The sequence below is a fragment of the Streptopelia decaocto genome (genome assembly GCF_964273445.1).
Source record: "Streptopelia decaocto genome assembly, chromosome: 8".
NCBI lineage: Eukaryota > Metazoa > Chordata > Aves > Columbiformes > Columbidae > Streptopelia > Streptopelia decaocto.
Window position 1 is genome coordinate 19639704 of NC_138662.1, and position 12743 is coordinate 19652446.

The 12743-nt window shown below is 43.5% G+C and overlaps 1 protein-coding gene across 2 annotated transcripts in view; it reads right to left on the reverse strand.

The window, feature by feature from the left end:
• MGLL (monoglyceride lipase) overlaps positions 1-12743 on the reverse strand; it is a 58541-nt gene that overhangs the window by 37093 nt on the left and 8705 nt on the right. For both annotated transcript variants that reach the window (XM_082060443.1, XM_082060442.1), the window contains exon 3: positions 1110-1216. In XM_082060443.1, coding sequence (XP_081916569.1) covers positions 1110-1216 — 107 coding nt within the window. The remainder of the gene's footprint in view (positions 1-1109; positions 1217-12743) is intronic.

Here is a 12743-nt window from a genome sequence, read left to right on the forward strand (position 1 = left end):
AACAGAAGAGGCATTCCCCATATCAAATCCATGTGATAAATACAATGTTTTATCATTTCTTTGGGGCTTGTTACTTCACATATTGTTATTTTAACTCCTACTTCTTCAAATCTTTATCAAGTTTTAAGGGAATGAGGAACTAAGGCATAACGATAAGTACGCACAGCGAGCAAGCGCCGTCTCTCATAGGCCACGGTGGCTCTGAACAAACTGCTTGTGTGTCCCAGAGTTCAGTAACTTCTGTTATATATTAATATTGTCTGTAATCTACGACCAGCAGCTGCAGAGTGGACAGCATGTGGCCCGTTCCATCACCTTTCTCATGAACTTTATGCCATACAGATAAACAAAAAGGAACAAAGACACTTTCTACTGGGATTACAGCAGACTCCTGCTAGCCTGTGTCCAACTTAGAGGGAATATATCGAAATGAATGAATCGACACTTAGAAATATTGTGAAATATAAAGGGAGAAAGAGACTCATGTGGTCGGCAATGATAATTCCGCACAGGTCAACCATCTTTGTAAAGCCACCCCTGAATATGGCATGTGATCAGTTGTCCAGAAAAATCACAAAGGTTTTATTTATCTTCCTTGCAAGCTGTCCAGAGGACGAGGTATTCTCTTTTTTCAGGGAAAATAGAGGGTTAATTTTTGCATGGGAGCAAATGCGAGGGGAAGGCTTGGTCAGCGGGATTCAGTCAGGTTTTGCCTTTCCTCTCTCAGACTAAATGGTGCAATGCCTCACATGCTCTAATTTCTGCTGCATTTGGGATCTTCAAGCTCAAATTAAACAGTCCTGGTTTAGAGGAGATCTGGGGGCAGGTTTGAGTCTCGGCTTCAGCCAAGAGACAGGCGAAAGAGATATAATCCCTTAGACAGAGGTTTAAACAGCGCCAGCAGTAAGATCAGTGACAACGCTGAGGAAATCTCGAGGAGCAGGGGTAGCTTTTTACAGATCCAATAAGCACCATTTCATCTCTTTCTCATTTATGCCGAGGTGTAAATATTTTATTGACTGTTCTCTCACCACTGAGCAGCTTTAATGGCATTTGCTTCAGTAAAGTCCTGAGCTGCTGTAAATCAAGCACTGTTTTAGACTACTCACCATGGTCATGGGCAAAGACAAACAAGTTAAGTCCTGTGAGCCTCTGGGCCAAGTCATCGTAGCGGCCGCAGTGTTCCCCAGCGCCATGAGCGATAAACACCAGGGCCCTAAATGGAGCATTAAGGTATAAATCATTAACTTGCTAATCAACCCACAAAGGCTTCAGAGCTGCAAGTGAAAAACAGCATATTCAATTTAGCATCAGCATTTCAGACATTAGCAAATACAAGGCAAGTATCTCATGAGGTGGGTTTTGACTGAGGTGGGTTTTGACAGAGGAGAACCAATGGCCATCTTGACCTACCATCAACCTGGTCTTCACTAGGTGGCAGAAGGACAGACCAGACGGAATCCAGCTGCCCATGGGACAGTCACTGCTCCTTCCCATGTGTCTGCCACCATGGCCTGCTGCAAGGTGAAGATGCAGATGGGCATCAGCATCAATCCCCGGGCTGGAGAACTCTGTCCTGCACTTGAGGCACCTGCACTGCTCCTACTATGGAAGTGTTGCCATTGATTTCATTTGGGACTGGTATTTCTCCAAATATTGTCCTTAACTTTATACCCTGCAACATTGTCTGACACTACAGACCCGTCCGAGATGAAACTTGAGCTAAAGGATGGGTCTTCAAGCAAAGTCCTGAACTTTGGTTGGAGTTTGGAATTTTATATTTTCTTCTCAATGCCGGCCGTTTTATCATTCCAGTTTCTGCTCCAAAATAATTGCTTCACATTGGTGATCAAGGTGACTCTGACATAGCCACCGTACAACTACAGGCAGGGATCATAAACCCATCAGTCTAACAGTCACCTATTTTTGAAAGACATGCAATTATTTATCTTCAAAGATTCCAGTTTTAGCAGTGACGTTTTACTTTTACTGGAATGGCAACACATGAGAGTGGCTCAAGTTGAATGAACCTTCCCAGTGTTTTTCCTGTAGAACTATATCAGAAGTAGCAATGAAATTACAGATTTTGTGCTAAATTTGACAGGTGACTATTTAAAATCCAGCTTTAGCAACATAAACATAACTTGTTCGTTTAAAAGTACCGTCTGTCATTGCGACATCAGCAACCACAAAACAGTTTGAAGGCTACAAGTTAGACATTTTCAGTACATTAAGTGAAATATTAAATGAACTGACAACATAAAGTAATTACAGCAGTTTACAGCTAGTGAATTCCTCAACTTTATTTTGATGGAGCTTTTGAATACATTTTTAGAAAACGTATTCACCACAATAAATGGTTTTGATCTTAATGTATTTAAACTTAAAAAAGATGTTGGATGCTGTAGAAACTCCTGCTCTAGCTCGTTGATTAGCAGCTGCTTCAAAGGATTTGCTCATGCTGGACAACTTGAAAGAGCATCCGTCAAAACCAGAAGGATTTTACAGAGCATGCAGCAAGCACAACAGCAGCAATGCAAAGATGCTCTGGTAACTGTCTAATACTGATTAGCAAGGCTGAGGTTAGATCATGTAGCATATTGAACTTGCTGAGCTCTACAAATGTTCTTTAGTATCACTGATTCAAAACTATGTGTGTGGGGCGGTCAGTTCTTCCTTTGTCATCTCTCCCTGTCGATAGATTTGTCAAGTTATCAATGCATTGCCAGACAGCCTGATTTTCAGAGTGCAGGGTCTATTATAGCTCCAAATACTGAAGAAAGGGAGAGACTGCTCATTCCACGGGGGACAATGTTAACTGTCTGTAGCAGAGGCATCACGGCTTTACCTGTCCCAGTTCTCCCAGAGACAGGCAGCCCAGCAGAGACATTGCGGCCAGTGCTGGAATAGCCAGACATTGCTCAGTACATTGCCCTGAAAACTTGAGGCACCATCCAAGTGCTTCTGCCTCTACCTACATGTAATGGTCTGGTACCTCAGCCCTGGTCATAGAATCACAGAATCGTGGAATAGTTTGGGTTGAAAGGACCTTCCCAGCGCCCCCAGTGCCCCCCCTGCCATGAGCAGGGACATCTTCACCAGCTCAGGTTGCTCAGAGCCCCGTCCAGCCTGGCCTGGGATGTCTCCAGGGATGGTTCATCCACCACCTCTCTGGCCAACCTGGGCCAGGCTCTCACCACCCTCAGGGCCAACAATTCCTCATGCCTGGCCTGAATCTCCCCTCCTTTAGTTTCTCAGATAAATATTTGAAGATATATACTGAAATGCATCAAGTGAATGAAACCTAATAGGAAGCTGGCAAAGAGATCTCTGCCAGGAAATTCTTGCTGTTATTTCATCCCCCCTGACAGCAAAGCCCTAATTTTGCTTTCATTCACACTGATGCGGCACCACGACTTTGCCTGACAGCATCCTGCTGCACGCTCAGCCCCCTCATCTGCTGCGGAATCAGTGAGAAAAGAAAACCCCCCCATCCTTCAGAGAGGCAAAGTGTTCTGCAACCTCGCCGCTCATCTCGCACAACGGAGCCTTTGGACACCACGGGGAAGACACCTGGGTTGTTATTTGTCTGCAAAATACTGAATAAAACACCTGAGACTGTTTGTGCCTTAAGAGCCATAATGGCAGTAGCTGTCGAGAAGACTTAGATGCTTTTGAAAGTTTTGTCATATCGATGGTCATAAACAAGGAGTAAAATTCCCTAATTGTTATGTTGAAACCGAAGTAGCTCATTTTGTTGTCGAATAAAAAGTGAGAGTGGCTTTACTGACTGAAAACTAGGTCAGGTCTACACAGCTCTTTAGCTCCAGCTTTCAGGTCTAAGCCATACATCAGGGGCCATACATTAAACACAACCACCTGTAATATTAAAACGAGTATGAATATCATCTGAGCAAGGACTGGAAGACGTGGCTCTTTCACCTAATCTCCCCTTTTCCATGGAAAAACAAGTTTAGATTTGGCAAATAATACCTGAAGGCTGTATAACAAATATGTGGTTCAACATATTTTCGCTAGCGAGCTGGCATGAAAATACGAGTGATTAGATTGACTGACAGCAGTTCTTTACTGTATGTAAACATTTTTGCAGACACCCCTGCTCCCAGATCGCAGCCGGCTCTTTCCTACCACAACGGCTGGAATAACAGAATATCACAGACTGCTTTCAACGAAGTCATTTAACATTAAACACAGAAATCCTTCTGGCTTTAAGATTTTGCAGGACTGCAGTGCCTTGGTGCACCACCTCGATGGCAATTATGTCTAAACAAGGTTCCACGTATCATATTCATCCTGGGGAGAAATTTCTTCACCTCCAGCTCTTGCGGTTGACATCCTTTGGAATTGGTACATGTCAGGTAGAAAACACTTTGCACAACCTGCAAAGCTGATGGGGACTGACCTGTGTCTGAACCTACGCGAGCTCCTGTCTCTCTAACCGCCAGCAAGGAAACCTGATGGATCTTTAGAGGCTTTGGCTGGGGGAACTGTAATTACTGAACATCTCAAAATAGCATTGCTTGGGCATCTGCTCAAGCAAGCACCTAATCACACAACAGCACCGTTTCCCCACGCTCGTGGGTGCGTCTGCACACAAAGCCAAGGTGGGAGCTGCAGCAGGAGTTAAGCACCCATATGCTTGCTCTGACCTAACTAGTGCAACAATAATTAAAGGAAACCAGCTATTAAAGGAAACCAGCTTATTGACTGCTGTTTGCAGAGCAGCAGCCAGTTTGCACAGATCCCTGCCCTTCCCATAGCATTCCCCACCAATTCCTGCCTCCCCACAGCAGGTTTCTGCCTCCTGGAACTGCACAGCTTGGCAATCAGAAGCAGTCACTAAAACAAGAGGGCAGGATGGTATTTACCTTTATTGCTCAAATCAACTACCAGCTGTTTTTACTTATCCCCCGTTAGGCAGTGATGATAAATACCAGTGACCACCCCCTGCTCCCCCATCTCTGCTGGTTGCCTGTGGCTGGTGTTGGTCCCTCCTGTGTTGTGCAATAAGAAATACACAATGATGCCACCCATGCAGTTGGTACAGGTACGTGCAAACTTCCTTTCCTGAATCAGGGAGGTCAGGAGTGGCAGAGGCCGGGCTGCAATGCAAAGTTGGTGTGAACAAACCCATATAGACACGTTGTCTTTCTGTCCTGCCTCTCGGAGGGCTCACCAGCTGATCTAGACTTTAGCTGTTTGCCACCCTTCAATGTTTCTCACTATAGCTTCACATCCTCTAATATTTTACTTCTTGTGTGGTGAGCAGCTTTGCAGGGCGGGAATTCAGCTTTAGGTACAAGGGCAGAACCAGTTGTAGCACATGGGTACATGTTCCCACCTCTGCTGTACCAGTGCAATTGTTTAGAAATGCAATTCCACAATTGCAAGAGAAGAACTACAGGGCAAATAAACTGCAGCAACAGGCTTACACAAGAGCCTTCCAAAACCAGGGGGCTGTCATTAGAAGAAATGCACCTTGAAATAACACTCAGCTGCTGTGCTGTGAAATCTTGTAGGCCAGAAACACAGGATGCTGAGCATAAGACCAATGTTCTTGCTTCATTTATCAATAAAAATGATGTTGAAACTGAGCTAGATGAGGAAGGTTGTGGGTGGGATGGTGTGATTTTAACACGCTGTGTCCTCTGGGGACAGAGGCAAGTCTGTGGGACCCCATGCATGCTCTTTTATTGCTAGAAAACAACCCAAAGCACTGGGACTAGACCAAAGAGCTGAAGACAAGCTTCCTATGACTGCATATAGGAAAAATGCAATCTTTTCCACCCATTCAAAAGCATTCCTCTTCAGAACAATATTTAAGTATTTGTTTAATCTTGGGAAACTTTCCTTAACTCAGGAAAGTCAGTAGGACTTAAAAAGTACAAGATAAAGTTTTTCAAAAGGATTTATAAGTGCTGCTTTGAATATGGACTGATTTAATCACACACGGACGTGATTTCCTCAATCAAGCCCTTGCAACTTACGCTAATACCATGTTATTCTATGTAAGGCAACTGTGTTTTTCATTTGGTATTATGTATGTTGTTACCAGAAACAGATCAACTCTAACAAAGAACATCTGACTTGGGCAGTTTTGAATACTTGACGCTAAATTCCTAAAGCAATTTTTGAAAAGCCAACTGACAGGAAGGCTCCGAGTTCGTTAGGCTGCCAGAAAAATGACTGGCTTGCTGAAATTAAGTATTAAATCTTGTTGTGTTGTTTGAAGTGATTTATCGGTTCCTTTGTAGCTGGCATCAGCCGGAGTCTTAGAACCACAGTGAACAATTAACATTTATTTATCAAAAACATTTCACCGGTGACATTTTTGGACAAGCAACTGGATAGTTGCTCACAGACGTTTTAAACTTGGTAAAAATGTAATGTCGTGTGTGTATATTTTGCTTGCAAAGTATATTATAATGGAAAATCAACTAAAGGTATGCGTTCGAGTGTTAGCTGGGTTAGTGGTCCTTGCTGATTATGAAGATTAGCAACCTTTCATATAATCAGACTATGCATTAAGCAACTTGTAACTTTGTGAAGCTTTAACTGTTATTCCGATTTTCTACCCGTGGTATTTGGCTAAAGATTACCTTTAAAAACAAAAAATCCAGGTAATCAATCCCAAGAAAATGTAACGAAGAACAGCCAGACATTGGTGGCATTTTCTCCAGAGGGCTCTTGAGCCCCTTGCTTTGGATCTAAGACCTGAAGTTTGAAGAGGGATGTTGCTGTATCTGATTTTCAGTCAGCTTTTGCTCTTTATTTTTTCTCTGAGGTGATTTGTGTCCCAAAGCAACCTGAGAAAACGTGGGCTGTGGGCAGGGACTACAAACAGATAGGGTAACTTCTCTCCTGTTGTGCGGAGACTCCGGCAACTCTGGTTAGACAGGAAAATTTATGGTGGAGTCAGGTGTGTCCTTTTGCCCATGGAAACACGCAGTTATGTCCTTCTGAAGGCACAAGAGGCAATGACTTTGCTCCCAGTGCCGAGCCATGTTTCAAGGAGCTTTGCTCGCTCTCTTGCTCCGTTTTGAGAAATGCATTCTTAGCCTCTGCTCTAGTGACCCACAGCTTTGCCAAGTAGGTCTGTAACCTGGGCAGCCGCCTCTTTTTCAGCTCTCTCCGAAGCTGAACAACACTATGTTAAACTAGCAGCCCTACAGCTACTTTTCCCAACTCAGGAGAAGCAGCAAGTCTGAGTAGGAACAGCCTAGAGTCGAGTCTATCAATCTTCTCTTAATATCACAGACCATGTAGCATGAGTGTGGATATCTGACAGAGCTCTGGAAACCTTTGAGCACCACAGAACATGCAAAGAACCGTGCACTATGCTCACATTATGGAATTTCTGCTTGATTTTTATAGGACTTATGGGGATTCAGGATTCTGCACATTTGTGTTTGATGTGGCTTGGTCTAGTCTAGTAGAATCAATAGCTTAATTCCTGTCCAGATCCTAAACTGGCAATTAAAATATAAACCACTCCAGCAAACTCTGCTTCCTACTTTCTTCCCCCAGTTACTCAGGCTTGGAAGTTCCTATTCAAACCTGTCCAAAGGGGTTGCTATTCATTGGGGCAGCATCCTACTGTCTGACACAACAGAGACTTAGGACTCAGTCTTAATCTGCGCTGGCTTCCATGAGCAACCCTCTTGCAACATGTCTGCAAGCCTGGTCTCATCATACATCTCAAAATCACAACAATCCCTCATCAGCATCGAGTTAGGAGGACATTTGACAACTGCCATGACCTTCTGAAGGAGTAACATGGGTGGGTTATTCAACAACACCAGAAAGCGTAGACATCATAAATCAACAGAGCAGAGACAGCACTGGGTAGTACAGATATATTTCAAGACAAAAGGCTCAACAGGGTCTAGCTAGAGCCAGCACAAAACAATGTGGAGAAACAGCTTACGCTGATTTATTGTAGCTCTTCGAAAAGCAAAGCAAGCTCTCACCGAGAATAACTCATGCGTGGTCTAATACAGGGAAAAGAGAGGAAGGAAACTTCAGGTGGGGGTGGAGGGAAGGAATTATTGGAACCTGGCAACTGCTCAGCTCTAGACAAACCTCTGCAAAGTTAACATTTGAGACCAGCTGCATTTTGTTCCAAGAAAGCTTTGAAGTAATATTTTAAGGGACACAAGGCTGAGATCAGAGGTGAAACGTGCATCGTGTAGCTTAAAATTCATGGGCCGGATCTTCCCACCCCTTTCTTGGATAAAACTGGAGAGAGAGGGATTCTAGGGTTACATGGACTTTGCCCTGGGGAGACATTCCTCCACTTCGGTATCAGGGATTGGACTCCCAGACCTGCTGCTCTGACTTTGAATGGTTCTTAAAAATGGTTTGTCCACATTTTAGACTCCAGCCATGGCTCTAATCACTGCCAGTCCCAAGCTGTTATTTCAGGGAGTGGATGGCACTGACCACTCATGACAAGCAATATTGAAAACGTTATTAAAGGAAGAATTTGCTCATCACCCTGGCACATGTGTGAGAAAGAAGCTGAAAAGCAGACACATGGGGGTCAGAGCATTTCCAGGCCATTCCTTGCAAGAAAAATGGCACAACTGAAATACCTTGATCAGGCATTTTGGGCTTATGTGGGCAAATCTTCACTAGCTTGGAACAGAGCTGTGAATAAGGAAGGAGCAAGGAAGGGGATGACACTTCAGCTGTTCTGTGAACCCAGGACAGTATGGTATCATTACTTTTTCATAAAGCACTGACTGTGCAATTCCTAATTGTATGGCAATTGTTTAAAGCAAAATGTAACACTTCAATTCCCTGAAATATTTAGACTTGATAGTATTGTTTGTAAACCAGTCAATTCCATCCACAACATGGAACTCTGCATTACTTCCTGCGTTGAGTCCATTACCCATCCTCACTTCTACGTTTCTGATCCAGTTTTGTCTGTAGTCCTCTCTGTTGGTAGATATTTTAATTGATCATCTTTAACAAACCGACAAACTCGTAAGAAGTTCAGATGCCACAGATAACATGAGTCTCCAAACAGCCCATCTTTCTCTGTGTGATTTTCCAAAAGCCAGGGTGGAATTATCCCATAAACTCAGAGACAGAAACTCAAGGAGTGATTTCTTAATCATAAAGCACTCATGTATATTTTAACATACTTTGAGATTAACCACATTAATTTCCAATGCACAATCCTATCTCGGCACATCCCAGAGCTGCACTTCAGCCCTGCCTGGCTATGAGAGGAACCTTTGCAGCGAGAGGCTTTACAAGCTCTGTCAAAACCAGTATCAGCAGCTATTCCTCTGGGAAATCAGTAATGTCACAGGCAAAGCACTTGCCAAGGCTTTGAGCATGTTCCAATTAATTTACTATTCCATGTTTGCTGTAGACCTGAAGTAGAAGAGCAAGTTGAATGTAAGCAGTTAAACATGAGACACAGGAATCCTGCTAAGACAGCGATCGCTGCAACGTCTGCTTTAAACGCTGAAATGTTTATTCAGGTTTTGAACCAAAGTAAATCTGGAGTGCGGCTGAGGTGCAATGGTTTACCTACAGATGATTTAATAGTTAACAAACGGATGGAGACTTCTGTCTATGGTTGCCAAACCCAGGTCTGCGTTATTTCTTGGTTGCACTGAGCTGATCTGGCTGTCCAAAGACTCTGGCTATGGCAGCTTGTTTCCTAAAATGCTCTTTCATGTCCAGCACCGAGGTGGCTTCATCTACGGCAGTGAGAACTGCCACACCAATGTAAATAAGGAACCACTTGCCATGGGTTTTCAACGCTGTCTTGTTGGATTGCTCTCAAAACGGGCTTGATGGAAAAGCTTTGAACTCCAGAAGGTGAATGGGGACCTGACCAACTTGGGGTGCAACCACTAAAACAAGGATGAGTGGTAACAATAAAATAAGAGAGTATTTAGTTAGATAAATGCTTGGCTGCAGCCACTTTAGGTAGAGGCAAGGAAAGCTGAAGGCATGTGGGATGCCTTTTCTGCAGAAAAGCTTAAAATAGAAAAGGAAATCAATACTCCTTTACAGTATCTGGCAGTCACTGAACCAAAACATACATGTACACCTACAGCAGAGCAGAAATAACAACATTTATTCAAACCACAAGCTGTTATTCTACTGCAGGAACGCTGTGTTTTCTGTGGAGTGTTTCACCAGGAACTGAGAAATACCACCTATTTCTGACCATTTTTAAAAAGCCTCAGCAATATCAAGAGCTAACACTTTCAATACCACAATTATTAACCCCCCTGCCACCGGGCCAGCTCTGACTCCTAAAACTGCCAGCAAAGAAAGAGTTAGACCTGATGTGTGAGCTTGCAAAGATGTTTTGTCTTCCCCCCTGAGTTTCTCTTCTGCCAACTTACAAGACACCATTTGTTGGATCACATGCAAGGGATGCATCTGTCATAGCCAGGAACGGGAAGGGAAAGAGCTTCATCAGCTTTATTGCAACAGTGGGGCTCCCACATGGGGATGGAATCATTGTGTGTGCTGTGTAGGACACGGGGAGGAGAGACCCCAGTTCTGGAGCTGCGAGATGGGGCAGGAGAAGGTTTGGCAGCTGCCTGCAGAGTGGGGACATGGCTGGAAATGCTCTGGGCTTGGTGAAATGGAAATGGGCTTTGATGCCACGTTTAGCTGTGCTGAGGGATCCGAGCGTCTCTCCTGAAGCGACAGGAAAACGTGCACACCTGGAAGCGAACCTTTGATGGTCAGACCCCTTAAATGATGCTTCAAAAGAGAATGGTACACCTATGTGTAAGGATGAGGCAATAATTCCACCAACTGTGTAAATCTAGGGTATTTAGAGGAAAGAGTAGTGTTTAACAAATCAACATTCCCCAAACACTGAAAGCAAAATTAAACAGAAACAAAGTGAATCTGCAGATTGATTTTTTTTTTTTTTCCTTCTTTTCCATTCCCCAGCTTGCAGAAATGTGACCAGTAAATAAACAGCATAAATAATAACAGCTGGCTTTTGTACAATGCTCCTCATTCACAAAACGCCTTACAAAGGGCACAAGAGGTGGATGGGGCGACAAGAGGTTCTCTGATCCATCACCCCGACCCTTCTTCCCACTGCCATGGAACTTGGAAAGGAAAAGCCAATTTTTATAAAGCTTTCTGTCCTAATGAACTTGCAGGCAGCTTAATAATGTCAGTTAAATGATCTATGCATCTTCAGGACAACCTAGGTTGAGACGCTCGGTGCTCCTCGCTAAAGGATCAGAGGATGGCTGAATGTTGATCACTCAAATATATTTTTAACAAAATGAGATGATCAATGCTGCTCAGAACATGGGTTTTGGTACTCCAAATATTGTAGGCTAGCTTTCACACTAAATTGAAAAAATGAAGAAAAAGCTTAACCATTAAGTCAGTGAGATGTTATCTCTACAGCAATTTAATTACTTGCTGCTTCCCCGCGACTCCTTATGCCTTTAGCCCAGCAAATTAAGCCACTGCAGATTTCTGGAATTTCACAGTTGAATTTGAAACCTCACTGACACCGTTTTGAAAAATAAAAGTTAAAAATATGTTGAGAAGTTATAAAAAGCAGCTCACTTGGCCAGCTGGTGAACTGGCTAACCCACTGACACCTACAGCAAATTAAACCAACTTTCTGCTCTAAAAAACAGGCCAAAGATTTAAGATTTATTCCCTCAGCCTGCAAGCTTTGAGCTTGATCAAGGAAGAAAGAAAACATACAGAGCTCTTTTTATTATAGGCCAGACTGATGGCTGAGAAAGATCAGTCATCTTCCTTGCCTACCAACTCCACAGTAGTTTGTACATGTTCTCCTTACCCATCTCTACTCGATACTGGAGGAAACGATTACTACGCTATTACTGCTGAATGTTTGGCTCTATCCCAGTTGTCAATATTTTGCTTCCTTTTTTACTTTCCCCTCTCTTTTCTTTCTTCTAACAGATTGCTGCTGAGACAATTCTAGCTGAACAGCAGAGAACAACTAATGCATCACTTTGTAGGTTTTGTTTTTAAATCTCTCTTCAAACATCAAGCACTCTTCAACCACCAAAACCTCAAGGAATAACTTCATTTCTCTGGCAGCTTTCAGCTAGGGACTCCAGACCCCACTGCAATCACCTCCCTTATATTCATATCACTTGCCTGGATGATTACACCCAATTTTAGATGAGGAAACAAAATGCACAGAGAAATTACGAGTCCAATTCTGTAAATCACCAGTCATTGACTGCCTAATGACTGTCTTGACCATACTTTTTGCCTGTTCTCTGCTCCTCATTGACTTGTTTATTGTTTTTCTGACACTAAATTTTCTAGGTGTAGCAAGCTGCCTTTGCCATCACTGAGTATGGGGAGATTCAGAGGCTCCCAATGTTGAGTGCATGCCAGAAATGAAGATAGCTCGTGGATGGAGAACAGGTGTCCATCATGCAGAAGGTGAGTCTCCTTCCAGTGGAAGTACTCATGAAGTTTGGTGTTACTCGTGGTTTTGGGACATTGAAAATGGCTACATGGCTGCTACTGCAAAAATAATGAATCCGTTTGGTCACTGTGTCTGTCTGGAAGAAACAAACACAATCACCAAGTGGAGCATTTTTCAGGACCCAGCCGTTGTCCTGCCCGTCGCTGGTTGTGGACAGCCCGTGGATGCCCGTCAGCACCTTCCTGACACCACCCCGTGACTAACCAAAGGGTTGGTTGCTCCAGAAGACCGTTATGGT